This window comes from Elephantulus edwardii, unplaced genomic scaffold (assembly GCF_000299155.1).
Source record: "Elephantulus edwardii isolate Elephantulus edwardi_28Jun2011 unplaced genomic scaffold, EleEdw1.0 scaffold00294, whole genome shotgun sequence".
In the NCBI taxonomy this organism is placed as follows: Eukaryota; Metazoa; Chordata; class Mammalia; order Macroscelidea; family Macroscelididae; genus Elephantulus; species Elephantulus edwardii.
In genome coordinates, this window is record NW_006400044.1 from 256610 (window position 1) to 284298 (window position 27689).

General features: G+C 35.5%; 1 protein-coding gene across 4 annotated transcripts in view; it reads left to right on the forward strand.

Annotated features, from left to right (window-relative positions):
* SMARCAD1 (SWI/SNF-related, matrix-associated actin-dependent regulator of chromatin, subfamily a, containing DEAD/H box 1) overlaps positions 1-25734 on the forward strand; it is a 113213-nt gene extending 87479 nt beyond the window's left edge. For all 4 annotated transcript variants that reach the window (XM_006900741.1, XM_006900742.1, XM_006900743.1 and 1 more), the window contains 8 exons: positions 1485-1580; positions 1660-1777; positions 11116-11237; positions 14305-14493; positions 14818-14936; positions 19050-19232; positions 20928-21037; positions 24416-25734. In XM_006900741.1, coding sequence (XP_006900803.1) covers positions 1485-1580; positions 1660-1777; positions 11116-11237; positions 14305-14493; positions 14818-14936; positions 19050-19232; positions 20928-21037; positions 24416-24477 — 999 coding nt within the window. In that variant the 3' untranslated portion in view covers positions 24478-25734. The remainder of the gene's footprint in view (positions 1-1484; positions 1581-1659; positions 1778-11115; positions 11238-14304; positions 14494-14817; positions 14937-19049; positions 19233-20927; positions 21038-24415) is intronic.
* The last annotated feature ends 1955 nt before the right edge of the window (positions 25735-27689 follow it).

Sequence of the window (27689 nt, forward strand, 5' to 3'; positions counted from 1 at the left end):
ACTATACCACCAAGTGCTTCATAGAAAGAAGGATGGATAGTAAGAGTTCGGTTCACATGCCTGTGGCAGGTTATTAGTTCTTATTCAGTCCCTGAAAAAGGACATCTTGCCAGGATGTAAAGTGTCTGGAAAAAACAAGAAAGGAAGATCCTTAACAAGATGGACTAACACAGTGACTAACATAGTGGGTTTAAGCCCAGCCGACAGGGCTGCTGCAAGTTAGAGCCTTCTTGATGGTCCCTAACAACAGCTTATAAATATAATGAAACTGCTGTTAATTTGGAATTCTCTGAGCAAATGGCTACTAATATATAATATATTGATGTCTCATATATACATATATATATAGTGTGTATATTTACATGCAGATGCAGTAGTTATTGTGTACTATAGAGTCAGAACAGACCCTTCAGTGTGTTTCAGAGGCAGTAAATCACATGGGAGTTGATTCCAGTCTTTCTCCTTAAGAGAGGCTTGTGGATTCAAACCAAACCACCTTTGCTTTGTCAGCGTGATTCCTTACCATTAAACATACAATAATAGAATTGAAAAATGTTACCAGGGAGCTCTGGTAACATTCCAGTGGTAGCTATACTGGTAACTCAAAAGCTATACCCTTGGCAATTGTAGTTCTCCAGAGGGTCCATGGGAGAAATTTTCCATGGGATTTGCAACCTCACAGAATCTGTTGGAAGGTCAGGAGTGAGTGAGTGATGCTGGATATATGGAAACTGTAAAGAGAAACATATATGAAGACAACTTGATAAATCAGGCTAAAAGACTAAATTAACATTTCTCTCTACAAAAGGTATTCCAGAATAAGAGACAATCAGTATTATTAAGAACCACTTGAGTTAGTTCTGCTTCAGAGCAACTATATGCATGACAGAGCAACCTTATGCAGTTAGTATACTTACAGTCATCAAAATGTTTGAGCCCACTGTTGAAGCCATCTGTCCATCCATCTTGTTGAGTGTCTTTATTTTGTTGACCCTCCCTGTACCATGCACGCTCTTCTTCAGGAATTGGTCTCTGCCAGTGGACCAACAAATTTTATTAACTACTTTCTCTGACTTTAGTTTATAGTGGATATGGAGGAGTCCTTCAATTCTTAGAATTAAATGTCATTTTCTAATTTTCTAATATGATATCTTTCAGATTAAAAACTCTTCCTTTTTCAAACCACATTATTTGCCATCAGCAAAGTTAGCTTTCATCATCTGAGTAATCAATTTATGACTTGTCATTAAAGTGATATTAGCCAACAGGGAAATACAGATCAAACTAGAATGAGAAATCACCTCACACTAATTAGGTGAAATGATCAAGAAAATGGAAAACAGGTGTGTTGCAACCTGGAATGAATTGAATTTGTGTGGGAAATAACTTTGATTATAGTGAGGGATATTTGCTTGTTATAGTAGTACTGTTATTATAACTTAATTGAATAATTTGTGAAAAGGATGTTCTAACATTTTTTTTAGAAATCAGCAGATGAGCAGAGTATATATGAAAAGGAGAGAATTGCACATGCAAAACAAATTATAAAGCCGTTTATTCTCAGAAGAGTAAAAGAAGAGGTAATTCATACCTACATGTTTTTGATTTCATGTATTTTCCACTTTCTTTTTTTATCTAAAATTGCTTTTCTTTTCTCAGGTTCTCAAGCAGCTACCGCCTAAGAAAGACCAAATTGAATTGTGTGCAATGTCGGAGAAACAGGAACAGCTGTATTTGGATCTTTTCAGCAGACTGAAAAAATCTATCAATAACATGGGTATAATTTGATTTTTATAATTTCTGTGAAAAATAATCCTGTATTGCTTTCATGTAGCCATTGATAGTAATAGTTCCCTGTTTTTAAAAAAAAAAATTATTGTAATTTTAACAGTAGTTTACATAAAAGCAGAATTTTCTTTTTTTTCTTTTTTTTTTAAATTATATTTGTGTGTGTGTACCGTCAAATCAGATCTGACTGTACAGGAGGAGATTGCCCCTCCTTCTCTAGCAGAACATCTGGTGGGTTCGGACCATGTTCCTCTGGGATTGCAGTGCAGCATCTTGCCACTAGGCCACCTGAGCTCCCTTTAAAGCAGAATTTTCATTCATGCATTGTTGTACATTTTCCCTCATTTCCCACTCTCCCAATTTACGTTTTGTAGGGTTTTTTTTTCTAAAATATCATTCATTGATGCACAATTTTTTCCCTCTTCTCTGCCCCCTATCCCGAGTTTTCTTTGTAATACCCCTCTTATTCTGGATTATTGTCATACATATAATGCCTAATCATATATTCCTTTTAAATAGTTCTTTCCTTCTGTTGTTTATTATCTATCCTCTCTCTTCCTAGTTTTCCCCAACCTCCATGTTCAATCATATTTTATAGCATTGTTGTTCTTGTAGTATTTGTCCTTTTGTCACTGAAATATTTCACTCAGTATAATGTCCTCCAGGATCACCCATACTGTGTAATGTTTTAAGTGTCCCATTCAATGCTTCATAGTATTTCACTGTGAGTATAACATAGGTTTTTCTATCTATTTGTTTATTGATGGGCACTTGATTTGCTTCCATCTCTTTGCTTTTGTGAGTAATGCAGGAATAAACATGGGTTTGCATACATCTGCTTGGGTGGTGGCACTGGTTTCTTTAGGGTTTATTCCTAGTGGTGGAATTTCTGGGTCAAATGGTATTTCTATTTCCAGCTTTTTGAGAAAACCAAATCCTAGTGACGTTGTGGAGAGATTGGAACCTTATTCACTGCTGGGGGGAGTGTAAAATAGTGCAACCACTACGGAATGCACTAGAGCGCCTTCCGTAGTGGTTGCACTATTTTACATTCCCCCCAGCAGTGAATAAGGGTTCCAGTCTCTCCACAACGTCACTAGGATTTGGTTTTTTCTGCTCTGATGAACTTTGCTATTGTTGCTGGAGTGAGGTGATAGTTGTTTTGATTTGTATCTCATGGCTAGGGATTTTGAACATTTCATGTGTTTGATTGCCATCTGAATGTCTCTTTTAGTGAAATGTCTATTCATAACCTGTTCACATTTTGTGATTGTGTTGTTTACCTTTTTTTATTAAGGTGCTTGAGTATTCTATGAATTTTAGATACGAGTCCCTTATCAGATATGTCATTGCCAAATATCTTTTCCCCAGTGTGTGGCTTTTTTCCTTTTTACCCTGTTGGAGAAGTTTTTTGATGTGCATAGGGATTAGTTTCTTGGTAGATCCCATTCATCTGTTTTATTCTCTTTTGGTCATAGGGTTTTTCACGATGCTTGGAAGACTGTTCATCCTGTTGATTAGGGCTTCTAGAGTTCTTCCAAGCTTTCCTCTGACATTTATAGTCCTTGACTTTACTCCTAAGTCCTTGATCCACCTTGAGTTGGTTTTTGTGTATGGTGTGAGTTCTGGGTCTTGCTTGAGTGTTCTAAAGAAGGTTTTCCAATTTTGCCAACACCACAGAGGCAGTTGTTTCCTCAAAATTTTTTTTTTTTACTAAGATGAGTATTTTTATTATCTATAGTTTTCATTTTTATACTTAATGGTTTTCTTTTTATTCTGAAATAATTATTAAAACTGTATTTTGCTTAAAATAAAGATGATTATTATAGAGTCAGTGACTAGACTTAGGGTTGCCAGTCATTCATCGTTCCACTTTTCTCCCTGCCCACCCCCTTTCTCCCCTCAATTCACTTCTTTTTGAAAAGAAAAGTTCTCATTGTTCTGCAGTCATATCCCCCCCTCCCCCCCAAAACACGTCCACTGTACTATGCAGCCTTCACTCTGGACTTCTGTTATGACAAGAATACCCATTCATATATCCCTTTTAAACAGTTCTCTCCCCCATCTGTTTCAGTGCAATATACATCATTCCTCCCCTCCTTTTCTGTCTTCCCTGAACCCTGATGTCATTCCTATGCAATATTTGTCCTTTTGTGACTGAGATATTTCAGTCAGCATGATGTCTTCCAGGGTCATCCATTTTGCATAATATTTCATAAGTTCCTTGTTTTCAATGCTGCGAAGTAGTCCATTGTGTCAATATACCAGAGCTTCTCTATCCATTCATTTGTTGATGGGCATTTGTGTTGTTTCCAGCTCTTTGCAATTGTGAATACATCTGTAGTAAACATGGGTGTGCATATATCTGCTTGGGTTAGCAGTATGATTTCTTTGGGCTAAATTCCCAGCAGTGGAATAGCTGCATCAAATGGTATTTCTATTTGCAACTTTTTGAGAAAGCGCCATACAGCCTTCCATAGTGCTTAACACCATTTTACACTCCCACCAACAGTGAAGAAGGGTTCCAGTTTCTCCACAACCTTGCCAGCATTTGTTGCTTGCTGTTCTGTTAAATTTTGCTATTCTGACTGGGGTGAGATGATATCTCAGAGCTGTTTTGATTTGCATCTCTCTTAGAGCTAGGGATTTTGAACATTTCTTCATGTGTGTGTTTGCCATCTGAATGTCTTCTTTGGTGAAGTGTCTATTCATATCCTGTGCCCATTTTTTAATTGGACTATTTACCTTTAGCTTGTTGTGGTGCTCGCGTATTTTATAAATTCTAGAGATAAGTCCCTTCTCTGACATGTCAGTATCAAATACTTTTTCCCAGTCTGTAGCTTCCCTTTTTTATACTGTTGGAGAAGTTTTTGGATGTGCATAGAGATTTGATTCTTAGAAGGTCCCGTTCATCTATTTAATCCTTTCCTGGTTGTGGATTTCCAGGATGCTTGGAAGACTGTTTATGTTGTGGATTAGTTCCTCACAGATTTTAACTCTTTGTTACAAATCAGTTGACCATAGGTAGATGAGCTGATTTTGTGTTCTCAATTCTATTCTGTTGATCTGTATGTCTGTTATTATACCAGTTTCTTTGAGCATGGTATATTCTTCCATTTCTCCAGGTCTTTCCTTGTTTCTTGTAGTTATATTTTGTAATTTTCTTTGTTTAAGTCTTTTGTGTCTCTAGTTAGATATACTCCCAAGCATTTAATCTTGTGATTAGCTATTATGATGGGGGTTCTTTAGCTCCATCTCTGTATTCTCTTTGTCACTGTGGAGAAATTCAACTGATTTCTGTATGTTAATCTTATATCCTGTTACTTTGCTGAATTGGTTGATTATGTCCACTAGTTTTCTTGCTGAGTCTTTACATATACCTCTTATTTCCTTCTTTTATTGCTCTTGCAAAAAAAAAAAAAAGAGACTTCCAATTTAATATTGAGTAGGAGAAGTGATAATGGGCATACTTGCCTAGTTCTTGTTCTCAAAGGGAATACCTATAATCTCTCTCCATTGAGGATGATATGAGGTCTTGTTTTTGCATGTATACTTTTCACTGTGTTAAAGAAATTCCTCTCTTTCTATTTTGTTGAGTGATTTAATCAGGAAAGGTGTTGGACTATGTCAGTGGCCTTTTCTTTATTAATTATAGGGTCATGTGGTCCTTGTTCTTTGCTTTGCTTTGTTAATGTGATGAATTACAGGTTTCATGTTGAGCCATTCTTGCATACTTGTTATGAATCCCACTTAATTGTGGTGAAATACATATTTTTTTATATACTGTTGGATTGTGTTGGTCAGAATTTTATTGAAGATTTTTGCATCTGTGTTTGTTAGAGATACTGGTCTCTAGTTAGAGATACTGGTCTGTAGTTATGTATTTTGGTGATGTCTTTTACCTCACTTTGGTATCAAGGAATATGTTTGCTTCATAGAATGAGTCCAGGAAAATACAGTCTCTTTCTGTTTTCTGAAATACTTCATATAAAGTTGGTGACAGTTTTTCTCTGAATGTTTGATAAAATTCACTTGTAAAACCATCTGGTCCAGAGGGGTTTTGGAGTTTTTTGTTGTTGTTGGTAGTGTTTCATTGATTATTCAAAGGCATTTGACTGTGTGTATCACAACAAACTGTGGCTGACTGAGAAGAATGGGAATCCCAGAGCCCTTAATTATGCTTGTGTAAAACTTAACTTGGACTAGGAGGCATTTGTCAGAATGAAGCAAGGAAACACTGAATGGTTTTAAATTGGGAAGGGTGTGCATAAAGGATGTGTCCTATCTCCATATCTTTTCAATCTATATGCAGAACAGATATCTGTGAGGCTGAGCTATATGAGGAGAAGTGTGGCATCAGGAATGGAGGTAGACTCATCAACAATCTGCATTATGCAGATGACATACTTGCTTGCTGAAACTGAGGAGTACCTGAAGCACTGGTTCTGGATGGTCAAGGACTGCAGCCTTCAATATGGATTGAAGCTCAACATCAAGAAAACAAAGATTCTCACCACTATGCCAATTGGCAACAGCGTGATGGATGGTGAAGAGTTTGAGATTGTTGACGGCTTCAATTTGCTTGGCTCTACAATCATCACTCTTAGTACCAGCAGCCAGGAAATTAAAAGATGAATTATTTGGGGAAAATCTGCTGTCAGAGACCTTTCCAAGGTACTGAGGAACAACGTCAGTCTGGAGACCAAAGTGCGCCTGATAACAAGCCATGGTCTTTGCAATTATTTACTATGTATCAGAGAGCTGGACAGTGACTAAGGATGATAGAAGGAGAGTTGATGCCTTTGAGTTTTGGTGCTGGAGAATATACCATGGACTGCTAGGAGAACAAACAAGTTTGTCCTGGAGAGGGTGAAACCAGGCTTCTCCTTGGAGGCAAGGGTTCTGAAGCTCCATCTGACATACTTTGGACATGTTGCAAGGCAGGATCAATCCTTGGAGAGGGACGTCATGCTTGGGAGGTTGGAGGGACAACAAAGGAGAGGAAGACCTCTGATGAGATGTATTGATTCCGTCACTGGGGTAATTGGGATAGGCATGTTGGAGACAATATTGGCAAGAGATAGGGCTTTTGTTGTACATAGAGTCAACTATGAGTCGCAACTGGATGGCACGTAACAAGTTGCTTTATTATCTCCAGTTTCTTTTCTAATGAATCTGTTCCAGTATTCTTCTTTTTTCTTCTCAGTTTGGGCAAGTTGTTAATTTCTTACTATTTGTCCATTTCCTCTAAATTTTCTTATTTTTCAAAATATTTCATGATTAGCCTTTTTATTTTATTTGGTTTTGTTGTGACATTGCCCCTTTTATCTCTTATTTGGATTATTTGTTACTTTTTTTGCTTTTCCTTTGTTAAAATTGCTAGGGGTATGTCTATAGTATTGATCTTTTCAAAGAACCAACTCCTGATCTTTCTGATTGTTTCAGTTGTTTTTCTGTTTACTATTTCATTTATTTCTGTCCTAATTTTTATAATTTTTTTAGAGGTTGTTGGGTTTTCTTGCTGTTGTTTTTCACTGTGTTGGAGATATTGGGGTAAAGAGTCAATTATCACTTTTTTCTTGGCTTTTGATGTGTTTGCTTATTGCTCTAAATTGACCTCTGACCACTGCTTTGGCTATTTACCAGAGGTTTCAGTAAGTTTTGCTTTCATTGCCATTTATTTCAAGACCTTTTTTATTTCTTCCATTTTTATTTCTTGAACTCATGTTCAAGCAGGGTGGTGTTCAGCTTCCAAATGTTAGGTTTTTTCCTTCTTTATCCTCTTGTTACTAATTTCTAATTTTGTAGCATTGTAGACCGTAAAAATACCTTGTATTACTTCTGTGTTTTTTAATTTATTGAGACTTGCTTTTTGACCTAAATATGATCTGTTCTGGAGAATGTTCTATGTACATTGAAGAAGAATTTATTCAGTGTTGTTTGAGGGTGCATTAGCCTTTATATATCTTTGAAATCCAGTTGGTTGATTGTGTGGTTTAATTCTTCAGCATCTTTGTTGAGTTTCTTTCTGATAATTTTGTCTTTAATTGAGAGTGGTTTATTGAAGGCTTCCAATATTGTTGTGTCGATTTTTTCAGTTAACGTTTGCTTTTGTGTATTTTGCAGCTCTCATTTGATGTATAGATATTCATTATAGCTGTGTCTTCTTATTCTGTTGACCCTTGAAGCACTATATAGTGACTGTCCTTGTCCTTTATGATGATTTTTACACAGAAATCTATTTTATTAGAGATTAATATTGCCACTCCTGCTTTTTTCATTGCCATTTGCTTGCTATATTTTTTCCCGCCCTTTTCTTTTTGATCCTTCTTTATCTTCAATTTTCAAGTGTGTCTCTTATAGACAGCATATTGATGCATTTTGCTTTTTTATCTCATTCGCTAGTCTTTTCCTCTTCACAGGTGCATTTAAATAATTCACATTCAGTGTAATTATTGAGAGGCTAGGTTTCAGTGCTAAACTTTTGTTGAGTTCTTTTTGGTGTTGTTGCTGGTTACTTTGGTCTATACTGCTTTCTGTGGCAACTCTGTAAGAAGGACTTCCTTAGGTATTTCCTGTAATACTGGTCTTGTTGTTTGGTTGGTTGAGTGTTGTTTGTTTTTGTTTTCATAAACTCCCTTAGTTTCTGCTTTTCTGTGAATATCTTGATCTCTCTGTCATTTAATGAACAGTTTTGCTGGAATACAGTATTCCTGGTTGACAGTTCTTTTCTTTGAATGTGTGATATATGTTATTCCATTGTCTTCTTGCTCTCATGGTTTCTGATGAGAATTCAGCACTTAATCTTATTTACTCACCACTGGGCCAATTGGCAGCATCATGATAGACAGTGAAGAGATTGAGATTGTTAACAGCTTCAGTTTGCTTGGCTACATGATGAACACTCCTGTTCTAGCAGCCAGGAAATCAAAAGACAAATTGCATTTTAAAAGTCTGCTGTCAGGGACCTCTCCAGAGTACTGAAGAGCAACAGTGTCATTTTGGAGACAAAGCTGCACCTAGTCCAGGCCATGGTCCTTGCAATTATGTGCTATTTACATATCAAAAAGCTGGACAATGACTAGTGATGATAATAGAAGAAGAATTGATACCTTTGAGCTCTGGTCCTGGAGAAGACTATTGAACCATGGACTGCTTGGAGAATAAACAGGTTCATCCAGGAGAGGGTAAAACCAGGCTGCTTCTTAGAGGCAAGGATTCTGAAACTCTTTCTGACCTACTTTGAGCATTCTGCAAGAAGGGACCCATCCTTGGGGAGAGACATACTTGGGAGGGTAGAGGGACAGCACAAAAGAGGAAGATCCTCAATAAGATAGAGTGACTCAGTGATTGGGGTAATGGGGGATAGATGTGTCAGTATGGTAGATGAGACAGTAAGGTTGGCTCGGGATAGAGCAGTGTTCAGAGCTGTTGTACAGAAGGCCACTATGAATCACAAGGTATTCGACACACATATAACATCATCAGCTCAGGTTACTCTTCATTTCTACTAGCCGCTTTCAGAATTTTCTCCTTTTCTTTGGTTCTGGCATTTGAATATGGCCTTGGTGTTTTTCTTTTGGGGCCTTCCCTTAGCTTTTTGTCTATATATTCTCTCATTCTTCATTATGCCTGGAATATTTTCTTCTAGTGACTCTTTTACAACTTTCTTGGTGCTCTTTATTGCTTTTTCGCATTCTGGGATTTCCAGTTATGTGCATGTTGTTCCTCTTGATGGTGTCCCACCTTATTCTTAGGCCTTATTCATTTTTCTTTTTCATTTTGCTTTTTGTACTATAAAATCATATTTTACTGGTTCTGTGTTCTTTCTCTTCAGCTTTGCTCATATATTTCTCCAACATGTTGACGTCATCTGAGACATTGGGCCTTACAGTCTGGAGTTGCAGAATATTGTAATCCTCTTATTGCAGTTTCTTATTTTACCAGGGTTTCTAATCCCTCATTTGTTTTATCTGCATTGTCTTGGATTGTTGGGTGGGTGTGTGTGTGTGTGTGGTTTGTTGTTGTTGTATTTGGGTTTTTCTTTTGAGTTTTTTTTTTGTTGTTGTTGTTTTTTCGGGTTGTTTTGTTTTAAGTTCCACTTGGCTTTTGTGTGTGGAATCCTGTACTTCTTGGAGTTTGTATTTCACTTACTGAAAATATTCAATCATTGTTTTTATATTGTGTCAGAAAATTTCATCAGACTTTCTGGCTTCAGAAAATCCATTGATTCTGTGTCTTGATCACTTTTTTGGGGTTACATCTTGCTTTGGTTTTGGTGTAGAGTGTGAAGTAGTCTTGTTTCTTCTGTGTCATTGCTGTGGTAGAGTTTTTCTTGCCTGGGGCTGTAGCAGGACAATCTGATGCTGTTCTAGAGGAGAGAAAGGCAGTTCATCCTGCCTGAATTTCTCTGATCCCTTCACTCAAGGGAAGACTTGCTTTAGTTGGGTAGGTCAGTACACTACAAGAAAGGGGAAGACAACTCACCCTGCCTGTAGAATCCTTTCTGGTCTTGTGGCAAAATTAGCTGGAATTGGGAGGCCAAATTCTTCTGTTCCCTTTCTCTCTGGTCCTGCAGCTAAGTTCTCTGTTGTGGATGACATGTTGTTTTCTGATTGTTTCCTGAAGACCGTTGTCCTCCTAGGTCTGTGAAGTGGTGCAGCCAGTTTCCCCAACTTTCTTCACCACTCTGGTGAAGGCCTTTGTCTCTGACTTCTGCTCCAGAACTATATTCCTATAGTTGCTGATCGTTGGAGCCTTCAGTTAGAGTGTATGGTTAGTAAAGCAGGATGATGTCCCAAGAAAAAGCACTGTCTTGACTCAATCCTGAAATTTGGTGTTACCAAAGGCGTTTGCTCCCCGTTTGCTGACTGTTGGTGGGGCTGGGGGTGCCAAAGGGGTGGTTGGGAATCAAAGGCAGTGTTACCTGCTCAAGATGGTCTTTCAATTAGCAGCCTTCTAGGTTAGTTAGTAGCTGCTGCAAGACAGGATCTGAAGGGGTCTGCTCTGAGTCTGCTGGTTGTTGGTGGAGCTGAGTGCACCAGAAGGTGATTTCTTCATTTTTAAAAACGACTTGAAATTAGATAAGTAATTTGAAAGCTTTTTGTGTAGTTGAAATATGTTGTTGTTGTTAAGTGCCGTGGAGTCGCAGACGACTCATAGCAAACCTCGATGCTTGGGTGCCTTTCATCCTCTCTCCAGGTTCATAGGGTTTCCAGAGGCAAGCTATTATGGAAGTGGATGCCACTCCTTCCAAAGTTGAAATATACTTTCAAAAAAACCCATTATCAGCTGAATTTTATTTAATGTGTATTCTTTGGATCACAGAAAAAAGCACAGAGATGTGCAATGTCATGATGCAGTTGAGAAAAATGGCCAATCATCCTTTGTTACATCGCCAGTATTACACAGCTGAGAAACTAAGGGAAATGTCTCAGCTTATGCTAAAGGTAAGGATTCCATACTATGTTATTGTTGAACTGTATTAACACTATTAAACAATTGAAACATCAAATTGTTAGACTAAAAATAAGACTGATTGATGTAATGAATTCTTTAATTCATTCTTTAATTTAAAAAAAATCCAAATAACTCAAAGACAATTAGGGAAGAGATAAGAACTATTGCAATGTGGCCTCAGGGCCAAATTCAGCCTCATTTCTGTTAGAAGTTTTTGTTATACTGTTATTATTGTTGATGCTATTGTTGGGTGCCTTCAAGTCCATATGACTCATAACAATCCCATGTACAGTGGCTCTGAAATTTGCTCTATCCTGAGCCTACTTCACTTCCTCTATATACCTGTCCTCATTGTCATAGTCACTGTGTCAGTCCATCTCATTCAGGATCTTCCTCTCTTTCATTGGCCTTCCACCATTCCAAACATAATGTCCTTTTCCAAGGATAGGTCCCTCCTGACAACATGCCCAAAGTGTGAGAAAGAGCTTCAAAATCATTGCCTCCAGAGAGCAGCCTGGCTTCATCCTCTCTGGGACAGACCTGTCTGTTCTCTTGGCAGGCCTTGGTAGGTTCAGTACTTTTCTCCAGCTCCACAATTGAGAGACATTGATTCTTCATTTTTTGTCATTGTCCAGCTCTCAGATGAATAGCAGTCAATTGAGAAGACTGGCTTTGGGCACAACTTGGTCTTTAGACATCATTGTTCGCTAGGACACTGCAAAGTTCCACATCTTTTCATTTTCTGACTGCTGGATGTTGATTGTGAGTCTAATCAAGATGAAGTCTAGCTGTTAGCTTTGTAGTGAGGATTTCTCTTTTCTTGAAGATAAATTCAATCCATATTGAAGGCTGCAGTCCTTGGTCCTTAAACGACTCAAGTACTCGGTTTAAGTGAGCAAAGTTGTATCGTCTGCATAATCCAGGTTGTTGATGACTTTTCCTCCAACCCTGGTGCCACTTTCTTCTTTGTAAAAGTCCAGACTTTGGAACACATTTTTCTTCATAAAGTCCACACTCTCCAGCATATAGATTGAAAAGTAGGGAGATATGTGTCCCTGAAGCACTCTTAATTGATTTTTAAATTTTTTTTAAAATATTTTTTATTTGTGTGTGTACCGTCAAATTGGATCTTACTGGTACAAGAGGAGATTCCCCCTCCTTCTCCAGCAGAGCATCTGGTGGATTTGAACGACATACCTCTGGGATTACAGTTGTAGCTTCTTGCCACTAGGCCACCAGAGCTCCCTAGTCTTAATTGACTTTGAGACATACTGTGTTGTCTTGCTCTTTTTGCACAAATGCTCCTTAGTCTAAATGGATTTCACATGAGCACAATCTTCTGCGATACCTATTCCTCTTAATGTTAGCCACATTTTGTTGTGATCCACACAAATGCCTTTACATAGTCTATATAACACAGACATTTTTCTGGTACTCTTTGCTTTCAGCCAAGATCCATATGACATCAGCAGTGATATCCCTGGTGCTACAACATCTTCTAAACCCACCTTGTATTTCTCTGTCAATATACTGTTCTCTGTCAACGTACTGTTTTAGTTATTTTAGGTAATTTTCAGCAAGATTTTGCTTGAATGTGATAGTAATGATATTTATTGTTCAATAGCTTAAACATTCTGTTAGATCACCTTTTTTGGCAATGGAAATAACTATGAATCTCTTCCAGTCAGTTGGCCAGGTAGTTATTACCTTACCACTCTTCATATATTGGGGTTTATTTTTCTCCCCCCTGCCAGACAGACTGGCATAATTTAAAAAAATGCTTATCTTACCAACAAAGCTTAGAATATTTACCATCTGGTCCATTGTACAAGTTTACTAATACCTTATACTTTTAATATATTTTATTTATATTACATTTTCTAAGACATAAATGAAGTATATTGCACAAGTCAAAGGATTTATATACTTTCTTCCTCCCACTTTAATTTGTCAAATATTTATTAAATTTGTCCTGATTTTCACTCCAGTTAAATTTTCTTCTTAAGTGTCTTTCTCTGAGGCTTAGTTTACAGCTTTTCATATATTAATTCTTTTACTTTCAAGAAATACAAGCAGAAGAGCTCTGGTGACACAGTAGGGTGTTGTACTGCTAACCAAAACCAAGTAATGAAAACATGGTCATCCTTACAGTGGTTTGGCTAGAATGGAGACTCTGCTTATCTTTAGGGTTCCATCCTGTTAGAATGTTGTTTTAAAAATAAGAAGAACCTTCATAGCTTACTTTGTAGATAGCTAATAAGTTTTTTTTTCCTCTTCATTTGTTTTATAAGTTCTGATGGATACTATTTGGGTTACAGGACAAAGCAAAACATACAGAAATGTGCAGGGTCTTGATACAGTAGAGAGAAATGATCAGTCACTCTTTATTACATCATCATTTTTTTTAATTTGTTTTTATACTTGCAAACATTTCTGCCTTTTTCTTCTATGACACCTTACCTTTTTTCCTCTTACAGATCCCTGTATATTCTTTGTGTTCCTATTAACCATTAAGTTATGTGTGGTTAGACGAATTGACTCAGTGACTGGGGTAACAGGGTGAGTGTATCAGAGACAATCAGGTTGGCTCAGCTTAGAGCAAGGTTCAGAGCTGTTGTACATAGAGTCCCTATGAGTTGCAAGCAACTCCCTGACACAGAAAACAATTACATTGTATTTAACTTGCTACTATGGAAACTTTTAAGGGGAAAATAAGAGAATTGTATAGTGAATTCCTCTGCACACATACTTGATACCTAACATATAGTTATCCTGTAATGTGACACTACTCTTGTTTTGTTCTTATTCCTAATCCTGCAGGGTTATTTTTTACTCATATCAAGACATAGTATTTCTTTTATAAGTATTTTAATACCTTATAGCACTCAAAAATTGAGGACTCTCTCTTTCATTATTACACTTCAGAATAGGAATACTATTTTTTTTTCCCCCTGAATTTCTTATAGGCACAAATGTTCTGCAGTTTAGGCATTTTGTGTTAAATTGATCTCAACATATTGTAAATTTTTATTTTGGAGTAATTTCTTTGTTTTAAAGGAACCTACACATTGTGAGGCTAACCCTGACCTGATCTTTGAAGATATGGAAGTTATGACAGACTTTGAACTACATGTGCTTTGTAAACAGTATCGACACATTAATAACTTTCAGTTAGACATGGATTTGATTTTAGATTCTGGAAAATTCCGAGTTTTAGGATGCATCTTGTCTGAATTGAAACAGAAGGTAAGAAAAGAGAATGGTACTTCTTCTGTATAGTCTCAGTTTCTTGATGGGTGAATTTTAGTTGTAAAAATAACATATATAAAATAAACTAACAGTTCATCTTAGATGTCATTACTTGCTTATTTTAAAAAACCTTTTTTAAAACTAATTTTTAAAGAATTTATCATTGTATAGTTGTAATAAGATGACAGATTGTCAGCATAATATGGGTAAATTTCTAACCATTTTTTTTTAAATTTCTAACCATTTAAGACTTTAAAGTAGTAAATAATATAATTTTTCCGTGGTTTTGATGCATGTGTATTTTTCTTTCCCCTTCCATAGGGTAATAGAGTTGTATTATTTAGCCAATTCACCATGATGCTGGATATTTTAGAAGTTCTCTTAAAACATCATCAGCATAGGTATCTCAGATTAGATGGAAAGACTCAAATTTCTGAAAGGTTGGTAAACGTCACTTTAAGTGCATAAAATCTCTCTCTAACTTGCCTCCAAATAATAAGTGTATGTTTTAAATGTGTCAGATCATTGTTAAATTGCTGTCAATGTTACTTTTGGTTTTTAATTCAAATTAGTAGAATGAGGAACATTTTATCTTTTTTCCCCCTAAATCAAATCTTATTTTAAAATAACTCTTGAAAAATAGGAAGATTTGGTGGCATGTTCGAGGTCATCAAGCTGCTCTGAAGGAGAAGGATGGGCAATCTCTTTCCTTGTGATTAACTGCCTCTGAAAACCTGCCATAGGGTTAGCAGTGGGTTGGTTCTGACTCTGTGCCATACAACAACAGTATGGTGGCATAACTCATAGCAGTTGCACTACTAAACCCAAGGCTGTGACCCTCTGTGCTTTAAATCCACCAGCAGCTTCTCAGAAAAAAGACAGACACCCTCCTCTTGTGTGATTTACAGAGTTGTAAACCCAATGGTAGGTCAGCATTATGTCCTTTTCCAAGGACTGGTACCTCCTGCGAATATGCCCTACAGGAGTTTCACCATCCTTGCCTCTAAGGAGCTCTCTGTACTTCCACCATGACTGACTTATTCTTTTGGCAATTCTTTAGCCATTACTTCTCTCCAATGCCACAATTCAAAGACATTAATTCTCTTCTGTCATCTTTATTCATTGTCCACCTTTTCAATGCATAGGGAGAAATTGAAAAGACTATGACTTCGTCTGGTGCATGTTAGGCTTTAAACTGAAACCCTTGCTCTTTGGCACTTTGAAGAGGTCTTAGAGAGCAACGTTTTCAGAGTGCAACACATCTTTTGATTTCTTAACTGTTACCGTGGGTGTTGATTGTGGATCCAAATAAGATGCAATCCGTGACAACTTCAGTCTTTGCTCCCTTTATCATGATGTTACCTATTGGTCCAGTGGTCAAGATTTTTGTTTTCCTGATACTAAGATGTAATCTATATTGAAGATTGTAGTCTTTGATCTTCTGCAGAAATGTTTCAAGTCCTCACTTTTTCAGCAAGCAAGGCTCTCATCTGCACAGTACATGTTACTGATAAGCCTTCCTCCAATTCTGATACTGCATTCTTCCTCATATTGTCTGGAAATTATTGGTTCAGCATACAGAGTGGTTAAGTTTGGAGACAGAATACAACCCTGACACACACCTGTCCTGATTTTAAACCATACAGTGATCTCTTACTTGGTTTGGACAACAGCTTCTTGGTCTATAACTTTCTCGTAAGCATAATTAAGTGTGGGATTCCCATTCTTCTCATGTTATCCATAATTTGTTGTGCAGACACTCTAGTCAGTCAAATCAAACACAATCTAAAAGCACCTTATTAAACTAATGTTGTTGTAAAATCTTTGACTTTTCAAATGGTAAAAGATGTTAAGTTTTTTTCAAAGTAAGTCCTAAATACTATCTAAATACTATGTTTTAAGCAATAAGGAATGCTTTCTCTACTGCATCAGATTTTTGTTTCTTTTTTTATCAGTCTGTGTAGGACTTTTTGTTTTGTTTTGGCTTGGTGGTTTTTCAGTGTTGCTGAATTGGCTCCAACTCATAGTGACTATATATACAGCAGAACAAAACACGACCCTGATGCTATGCCATCCTCACAAACACTGTTGTGTGTTGTGCTTAAGCTCATTTTTGCAGTTATGTCAGTCTGTCTGATTGAGAGTCTTTCTCTTATCTCATGGCAAGCTTAATGTCCTTCCTCAGGAACAGGCCTTTCCTGGTAAGTGTGAGACAAAGTCTCACCATCCTCATTTCTAAGAAGCATTTTTCCTATGCTTCTTCCAAGACAGATTTGTTTATTCTTTTGGCAGTTAATGGTCTATTCAGTATACTTCACCAGAACCACAGTTGAAAGGCATCAACAGTTCTTCAGTATTCTTCGTTATTGAACTTCACATACATGTGAAGAAGCTAAAAGGTCTCTCTTATCCTGCCAAATGGCATTCTTGCTCCTGAGTACCTTAGTGGTCCTTAGTAGCAGATCTGTCCAAAGCTATATGTGGATTTAGGTGTTGACTGCTGCTTCCAGAAGTTTACTTGATTATCTATCTATTATGTTTTATAGTGGTCTAATTGTCAGAATTATTTTTATCTTGTTGAGATGTAATCCGTACCAAAAGATATAATCTCTGAACTTCATTTGTACGTATATCAAGTCTTCCTTTTCAGCAAGTGAGGTTGTGTCATTTGCATACAAATAATTCTGCAAGATAACACACTAATAGTTTGATCTTTAAATTGTTCATTCTTTACATGCATACTCTCCCAGTCACTCACTGCCATGAGTCCTTTCATTTTTTTAAAAAAATTATTATTAAATTTTATTAGTTTTAGTGAACATTTACAGATATTTTGGGTTTTCATTCATTCATTTTGCAATGTTTTCTCTACCCTCCTCCCCAGTTCATTCTTCTTCCCCAACCCCCGAATGTCTGTTTTAATTGTCCAATTGCCACAGTGCTTGTCAAAGCCAGTTCTGATTAATCTCCTTTGTCAGTGTATCCTTTGCCATTCCCTATCACTCCTCCCTGAGAGAGACTTCACCCTGATTCATAAGGAAAAGGGGATGGCATATTCTCTTAGCTACTTCCTGCTGAAAAGGGACGCTGTAGGTTTCAGGGTGAAGATCTTCTCTCACTACTCTAAAGGGCCCCTTTGGCAGTAGGAAACACATAGACTATTATGAAGATTCATTTTGGAATTTAGATTCACTGTTATCAATTGTGCTTAGCCATACATGTTCATATCCTTGAAGATGTATCATGGAAGTGTTGCAGCCTAGAAGATACAAATTTAACAAGTTAAAAGTACATGAGTCAAAAATTAAAAAGCAATAATATTTCAAGTAGAGGTTCTAATAGTGACACAAATCAAGTTACAGAGGGAAGGTGGTTCTTAACAATATAAGGCCTATTGACTAGCACTTTGTCTATTACAGTATAGAGGTCAGGAACCACAAGATGTAGAGGCTCAGCTATGTCATTTATGGTTCTTAAGTCCTGGAGCAAATTCCATCTACCAATGGGTTGTTTTACAACTCGGAAGTTCGCGTGCAAGGTAGAGGTGAAGTAAGGAACTGCTGTGAGGTTTTCCATCCATTCCAACAACTAAGAAATAGTGAGAAGAGTTGGGACCTCAGACGGCTTTTAGGACCAATTAGTAGGCTCTGTGTCCAGGAGAAAATGAATATACTTACCAGTAATGTTAATGAATATACTTACCAGTAATGTTGATGCTCACCCACAACTCTTCTGGGAGGGTCTAAATCGTTGAAGCCATCGAGTCCTTTCTGACTTGTAGCAGCCCTACATCTAATTTCTGAGGCTGTAAATCACAACAGCAGGAGAGTGGCCATCTATTTCCTGCGAGGTCACCAGAGGATTCAAACAATTGAAGACCCATAGCCTTTCAGTTCACAACTTGCCATGAACTATGCTACTAGAGCGCCAGCTGTCACGTCAGTAACATCTGAAAAACCTATGAGAAAATAAAGAATAGAAGAGCTACCTAGAGAATTTAAATAAGATAGAATTGACCAAAGTACAGTCATTTAAAATTCAATCTGAATAGTTGAATTAACTAAAAGTAGGGAGATAGTAAAAAAAAGGAAAATGGTGTGTACCTGTCTTTTCTGTGTGACTGTGAGTTCACTTTTAATTACATTTAAAAATTCTACATTCAAAAAAATACTAAAATCTTAACACTTGCATCCTACACTTCACATAGTAGTTGTATTCTCAAAAGCATGTTAGGAGATGCATGCTTGCTGCAGTGGGAGCAGCTTTGTTCTTATCCTTTCATGCTGGCTTATCTACACACGTCATTCTACCTAAATAGTATCGAAACTGTCTTAAGCTTAGAATGATTATCTCTGTTACTCTGAAAATGTGAATTGTGCATCCATCAAACTGTAAGTTTTCAAATTATGTGTATTAATTTAATGCTCTGACAGTTAATATGCCAGAATAACTTAGTAAATTGATAAAATGTTAAATTTTTATTTTCATAAAAATAAATTTTTATTCCTTCGATTTGTACTTGTGACATTTCATGTACTATATTAATTTTACAGGATTCATCTAATTGATGAGTTTAATACCGATATGGATATCTTTGTGTTTCTGCTGTCAACAAAAGCTGGTGGACTAGGGATAAATCTGACCTCAGCAAATGTGGTTATACTTCATGATATTGATTGTAATCCTTACAATGACAAACAAGCAGAAGATCGATGTCATAGAGTAGGCCAGACTAAGTAAGTATTTTGAGTTGACTTTTCTTTTTAACCAAATACTCTACAAAGCATGACTGTTGATATATTATGAACTACAGTGTTGAATGTGAGTATCACTGTAACCTCATTTTTCATGAAATAAAATAACTTTAAATCCTTTCTCTATACTAGTCCAAAAGCATACTCCAAGTAGTTGAAGTGTAATTAATGGTCCAGCCCCTTTGAAAAAGGTAAATAATTGAAAAGACTGCTTGCTAGGGGCATTTAAGCAAATACAGACAAACCTGATATTACAGATGTTATTTTTACTCTATTTTCCTTTAGAAAATAGATAATTGAACTCATTAGAGTTATAAGTAAATACTTCATTTGATTGTTCATTCTGACATTGCTTGCAGAACAATAATGAGGTAAGAACATTACAATTTAACTCTGCTTCTATTTTTAAGCAGACAAGTAATATTTTTAATGGAGTATTTAAATATATTTATAAACAGATTTTGATATAAATTCATTTATGGACCAGATACTCATTAGTACCAATTACGAGACTGAAACTTCCCATGTAATTATTCTCTTTTACTACACTGCCCTGCTTTTTGGAACAGAATTATTTCTTTTAACCTAATAAGCAAAGCATGTTTTTGTAAACATGAACTTCCTGTATGACCACAACTTTTTGTTTTAATGTAGTTTTACCAATTTTTAATGTACTTTTTTCATTAATTTATTTCACGTTTTGTTGAAATTTTTTTCTTGAGAATGTACAAAGCAGAGTATTCAACAATTTATACATGTAGTATCGTGACATTGATGACATTCTTCAAGTCATGAAACTATTGTCATTCTTATCTTTTGAATCATTTCTTTGATTACATCATTGCTCTTTAAGGTTCTTGTAAAATCTATCAAATACTGTTGTCAATTTGACACAGATGCTCTTAAAATTGAGTATAAGGCATGCATTCTTCAGTTGTTAAGCTGAACTTGGTTTATTTAAAGAAGCCTTCCTAGAATGTACAAAGGTCAAAAATTTCCTTAGGTCAGTACTTTGAGAGTTCATCCAGACTCCTTGGCTCCAGATACGTTCGATTTTTTCCAAGAATTTTAAGTTTTAGTCTCTTATTTTCTTCCTTTTGATCAGGATTCTTTTACTCTACGTTCTATAAATGATAATGTGTTCTGGTGGCCTAGTCTTAAAGAGTTGTACTGCCTCAAACGCAAGCAATTCAAATCCACCAGCTGCTTGCACTCTAGGAAAAAGATAGGTGATTCCCTCCTGTAAGATTTACAGCCTCTGAAAACCTGCTCACAGGTCATTTAGGAGTTGGCTCAGACTCTATAGCACATCATAACCACATATATTCTTTTACAGCAGCTCATTTATTTAGTAATGATAGCCTGGCATCATCCAGGTCTTCTGGTGTCTTGCATAGCAAAGGAGATTAACAACTCCTCTTTTCTCTGTTATTCTAGGTAAAAGTTTTCTTAGTATTTTTTAAAGTACAAGTGCTTTATTCTCTTTGATTCATAGGAAAAATAATAACGTTTCATGCTTAGGTTAGGAAAAGTAGTTTGAATAAGAGAATTTATATTTTAGGACATTTTTTACCGAGTTTTCAAGTTTGGCAACTTGACAGCATATAGTAACAATATATACTTGTTGTGTATTCAAATAACTGTAAGTAACCTGTAAACTTATAAAAAATTTTTTAGGGAAGTACTAGTTATAAAATTAATAAGCCAAGGGACAATTGAAGAATCCATGCTGAAAATTAACCAACAAAAATTGAAACTGGAACAAGATATGACCACAGTAGATGAAGGTAAGTTGTTTGTAAGCAACATTTTATTTATTTTTTTTTCTTTTTTTCTTCTTGCTGATCTTCTCTGTATCGTTCCAATTTTAGTATATGTGCTGCCGAAGTGAGCATGTAAGCAACATTTTTAATAAGTATTTATCAAGTAATGCATGAAAAGACATCAGATTAGCATTAGCAAAGGGATAATAAAAATGGCTGATTCCTTAATTAACTAGTTAGTATGATGTAGGATACACATAAGCATATTCATTTCCAAAGTGTTGAAGTAACTAAGCTCTGATTTGCCAGAATTTCTACAAACGTGATTTTGGAAAATTCTTTCATACATCTTTTACTTACTCTTGGACATTAGAACATACTTCGTTTTAATCTGTTGCTTTATTATTTGTACTCAACTGAATATATAGTTTTGTGTTTCTCTGTAATTAAACAACTAGCTCCTAGGGCAGGCTTTTAACATCTGTCCCTTCAACCTGAGTTTAGCTTCACTTGTTCCCAACTTTCATTTTACTTCCATTTTATGAGCTTGTGGTTGTTGGTGTTTTCCATCTGTATGCACTTAAGTTTTCTGCTCCTTCTATTCTGATAAAGTCAGATTTCCTTCTTACATCAGCCTTTCGTCTTCCAAACATCTACCCTTCTGTTATTCTTTCCCATTTGTTTCATGTGCCCCTACTCCTTTTTTTTCCTTGCCCAGGCATTTTAATAGTGCCTGAAACAGAAGGAAAGTTGTTGTCTATGTTTAGCCAGTCATTTTTAATCCTAATTCATAGAACGACCTGTGATTCATATAAATACGTATAGTCTAAATTAAGTCAGTAATTTCCTTTCATGTGTCAGTTAAAATAATTATTTCAGCTATGCTTTTTGGCACTGCCTTTAAAATATTTCTTTCTTTTTTTTTTTTTTTTTAAATATTTCTTGTTTTTAGTTCCTTGACATTGATTTCAACTCATGGCAGAATTTCCCTGTAAGCAGACTGTGATCTTTATGGAAGCAGTCATCACGTCTTTCTCCTTTTATGTAATTGAGTATTGAACTGCCAACCTTTTGACTAGCAGTTGAGTTCTTAACTGTTGTGCCACCATACGTTTAAAAATATTTAGTTATGAAGAAATTTTCCAATTACCATTCTTCCCTTCTGTAAAAAATTTTCTTTTCCCCCCCGTAAAAATATATATATCTTTTTCCCTCAGTAAATATTTTATTTCCATGGATAAAAGTTATATAAAGGATATCTAGAAACTTTGGTGATGGCATGAGTTAAACATTGGCCTACTAACCTCGAGGTTAGGGCTTTAAACCTAGCAGCTGCTCTGTGGAAAGATGAGACAATCTGTTTCCATGAAGATTCACAGCCTTAGAAACCCTAGGAATTGTTTAAGTCTGCCCTATAGATAAGCTGTGATTTGAAGTCAGCTAGACAGTAGTAAGCACATACTGATAATCATTTATTTAATCTTAACTGTAATAATTGATTTTGTCTTCAGTTGTACACCTGATTTCATTAACTAATTTTCAGCTTGAACTTGTGAAAGTACCTAGTGCTTTCTTGCATTGAGTTCCCTTTGCTCTGTAAAGAAAAAAAAAGATGTATTTGTAATACGTGAGTGTTTTACATTAGCACAATTTGAATGTCCCTGTTGTTTGAAGCCATGAAAGGGTAAATAAAGACCATAATGACTTTCAGAGTGTTTATCAGATGGTTTCTAGTTCTTGGCTTTGGAAGAACTAGAATCAATCAATTCATTGATTCATGAAAAGTAGTCCCTAGAAAATCCTAATCAGCATTACTGTGAAAAATTGCCAGAAGTGTTAGTTTTCAAAGTCCTACTCTAGATTTGCTTAGTCAGACTTTGGAGATGCTTTTTTTTTTTTTTTTAAATTAATTTTAATGAACATTTACAGAGATTTTGGATTTCCATTCCTTCATTGCTGTACTTTTCTCCCTGCCTACTGGCTCCTCTCTTTGAAAAGAAAAAGAAAAGAAAAAAATTCCTTCATTGATATATCATTCCCCCATCCCTTCCCCCCACCCCCTACTCCCTGCACGAAGTACACTTCTCTATGCAACCTTAATTCTGGAATTCTGTGCTAACCATAATACCTCTAATTTGTTCTTTCCCGAGATGTGTGCTTTTTTAACAGGCCTGATAATAGATACTTCTGTTACGTAAATTTATGAAACCACTAAAGTGGTTCTCTATGAATCACTGCTTTCAGTTAAGGATTTTGTAGGTGTTTTGTTTTAGCACCGCTCTCCCACTTATCTCTAAATTCTTGGTTCTGACTCAGTCACATAACAACATAGAGCACATATGTTTTTCAGTACATATTGTACAACAGCTCCTAGAGCGTGTAACAGTGGCATTAAATTACATTAATAAAAACCTTATCTTAAACTTCCTGGGTTATTATAAGGTTTTAAATGGACTTAGAGACAGGGAACTTGATATTTATAAATCTTAACGGTTTTTGTATCTTGTGTGTTATTTTCAACAAAACAGAAGGAAAAAGTTTTTCTAATAATAGAGTGCATATGTATTTGCAGGAGAATGAGTAATTTTGCTGTGTTTTAGCCACATCTTATTTATAAACTCATTCATATAAAATGTTAAGTAATTGGCAACTGTGGCATTTACTAACCAGTAAATTAATAAACTTTTTATCTAAAATTATTCTGAGTGAAATATAATTGCATTGACTTTCACAGGAAGTTTTCACACCTTAGAAAACCTGCATCATTTAAGTGTCTAGTTTCTGAGGTCACATTTTATTGAAACAGAGACAAACATTAACTTTAAAAAAAAAATTTGAGTATGTAATTTAATCTTCAACTGGCGTTCTTTGCTCAAAATTTTGTTTTTCTGTGTCAAATGGATTTAAGTAGGTGGTGATGTTTTCTGGTCAAATATAAATTCATTATAATAAATTATTTCCATTTGGTTGAGATTTGGAGCTTTGTTCTTTGCTTCCCCCTTACTCAATTTGATGCATACGTGTTTTTATTTTGTAAATGTGAAGAGAAAGAAATGGTGTGAATCTTCTGTGAATTAGACATCCTAGTCTAGACTAAATAGATCTAAATATATATGCATACCCATACCCCTATATCTTTATATGTCTATATAAAATCAAAGCATAATCTATACCTTATAAAACTCAAATATGTTGTTCTGCAGTATGAACAAGACCACAGAACAAGTATCCTTAATTTATGGAGGGATTAGGAAAGATTTTATAAGAGGGAGTGACACTATAGCAACCTGAGCCTTGAAAGATAAAAAATAATTTAGCAAAAATAAAGAACATTGGGAGAGAAAATGGGTCACAAAACAAAATATTTATATTAGACTTTCACTGCTACTTTCTGTTCTGCAGGTGATGAAGGGAGTATGCCAGCAGATATAGCAACATTATTAAAAACTTCAATGGGCCTGTGAAATTGTAAATTCCTAATCCATGAGGAAATATCAACTTGGTGCACTCAAGGACATTTTCATTATGATGACCATGGGGTTTATGAGCATTTATAACTTTTTATAATTTCCATATTGCATTTCTCATAGAATGGACAACTTTTTGCCACTAACTGAATTCTTCGGATGCTTACACATGAAATTTCCCAAAAAGCCACAAATACATAGTCCTTAGATGTTGAATAATCATTTTACAAAACCGTTTTCTGAATGGGGATTAGTTGGTGATTGTTTGTAACAAATATGCTAATACTTTAGAAATGTCAGTATTTTTGTAATTATTTCTACCTCCAAATATATATATATTGTCTGTCACTGGATAATGTGTGTAGATTTTTACATGTGCCTTATTTGACAATGCTTTTGTCTTATTTTTGCCTGTCTCATTTGAGGGTTTTTTTTTAATTATGTTTAATATTACAGCTGTATAGCTTTAGTTTTATTGCTATTTGAAGCAGATGTTCACCACTGTCAGCAAGAACTCAACCTGAATTTAAAGGTGGCAATCCATATACTAACATCCCCCAGGTCCTCTCAAGTATTTTTGTTAAAGTAAATTGTTTGGCTAGGCACTAAGTTGTTTTCTCCAGTATGTAGTAACTGAAGAAGCCCTTATCTTGCTCCATGGATTAATTCCTTCTGTTCATTTTCCACCTGCACTTACTGTGCTTATTAGTCTGCCTATTTGCTTCTTGTGCATGTTTTCATTGATTTCCCTCTCTTGGCTTTTGCTTCTCTTAAAACTGTTGCCCAGTCACTTCTGCTCCAATTCTCTCTAAATAATAGCTTATTTCTGTCACTTTTCCATGCATCAGCAAAATGTCAGTGACATTTTTCTAGCTTGGCAGAGCAGATAAAGCTGTTTTAGCACAGACTGAATGTGACTTCATATTAAGGCAGCATTAGGTACTGCATGGAAATAGGTCATTAACTATGAACCCTTATCGAAATATAATTTACCCATTTCCAGAATTTCCAGTACAGGACCTCCTGAAGAGAGAGCCATTGTTCAATTCCAATTCAGTGTGGGTGACAAAGTGAAATTTAGACATTGTCTATTTGATATTTAACTCCTTTTAAGTCTTTCTTTACATTTTTGCCTGTCAGTCTATATTGCTGTTTTTATTATACATCCGTTTCTTTGTATAACTTGTGAGTTCATGTGTTTTGTTTTTATTCTATAAATATCATTATAAATAAACTTATTTATAAATCAAAAAATTTGTTAATTATTGGGAGACTATAATTTTCTAGGCATCCTTCCTTTACTAAATACTAGGCACTGTAACCCTCTGGATTCAGAAGTCAGAAAAAGTTCTTAAAGTGGTCTTGAGATATTTTAGACTCTGAAAAGAGATTTACACAGTTTTGAATGTATATAGAATATACTTCTCACTTGAAAACTGTCCAATCTGACATTTCATCTTTGTGGCAATAGTAAAAAACTCTATTCTTTGGGTTGATGACATGAGGATCACCAAGATGCTAGGCCGCCATTAACACTGGCAGTAAAGTTTAAAATTATCAGTTTGGCCAGGTGACGACTTTTAGTGGTTTATGTCGTGATGTTGTCATCCTCCATTTTGCGATCTGATGTGCCAGCCTTCCATTTTTGGATAATGCAGATTTTTGCATTATGGCCCCGTCTTTGAACCTTTATTATGCCCATAAATGAGGAGTGGATGTATGATGAATTATATTTTAGTGCAGTAGGACTAAAAAGACTCCACAAATGTTATTACTACCTCCTTTTATGTTACAGTACCCAAACAGTCAAACTATTAGAACTTTACCTTTTTGTTTCAGTATGGATTTCTCATAGATTTTTCTGTTTCAGTGTACCTTCAGTGATAGACTGTTCCTTTTGTTTTTCTTAAGTCCATGTTTTTTTTAAAACAAAATGTAGTTGAATTCTCCCTATAATACTCTTACCATGTCTTGGGCCTAATAAATAAAAAATTGTGATCATTAGTTGTAACTTTTCTTTTTCCTCCGTTTTTATCATTACTACCTCTCTCACCTTTAACCTTTAAAAACACAATGTTGAGCACAATAAGATCAGATTGTATTCAGTATTGTTTCTGAGTAAATTGAAATTCTTTAGCATATGTTTTCAGTAGACTCTCCATTGAACTGATGTCAGTAAAAGCATCAGTGAGGGAAGAAAAAAGTCATAGTTTTCATTGTAATAAGTGGTTTCCTATTTATTCCTGGTTCCACAGGCTTTCCTCCTAATTTATGCCAGCAGATATTTCTTTGCAAACATTTTATTGTTTCTAGCAATTGGTATTATATCATGGAGAGAGGGTAACATCAGGAGACATGGTTTCATGCAAGACACTTCACCAGTCTATCCAAATAACGAACTCTCCCTCAAGAGTATGTGTGATAGTAAATGTGAGGTACAGTTAAACATCTATGCCAGTTTATGTTCCCTTTCTCTTCTCTCTCTCCCTCTTTTATATTCTCTAAACAAGGAGATATTTGAGTACAGGATAGAATAATTAGAATAATGGGTCCTTATTTGCCAACACTGTAAGATGATGATGCTAAAGTTATGTTGTTAATATGATTAAAAAAGATGCTTATGATACTGCATTTTTAACTTTGTGATTTAGGTGGGTCTGAGTATCTTGTATTTAATTTCCATAATTTTGCATAAGCATTTTATTTATCATTTTAAGTAACTTCATTAAAGTTTCTCAGAATGTAATTATGTAACAGGAAAAGTTATACTTTCAACATCTAATATATTAGAATTTCTTTTGTGAAAGATATTTTTTCCCTCTATATTAAGACTGCCTTGATAAAAGAATAGATTGTTTTGCAGTGAGATTTGCATACAGTCTTATATCAGCCACACATGAAAGAAAATAGAATTCAAACAAGCAAAGTGGTTAGGAAACACACTTGCTTTTATGTGTTAAATTTAGTAATTTAGAAAATATTTAATGTTTCCTCCCCCCCCCCCCCCTTCAGAAAACACTGATGGGTGGAAAGAGGCAAAGCAAGATCAAACCTAGTTGTACTTTTTTCCTTTCAGTTTTCTTTCTTCTTCTTCCACCCTACCTCACCTTAACAATATTTTAATTATAGTGCTATTAACTTTCTTATTATTGAGTGTAGTATTAACTAAATGAAAAACTGAATGAAGTTATTGTACACTTTCATTTAAA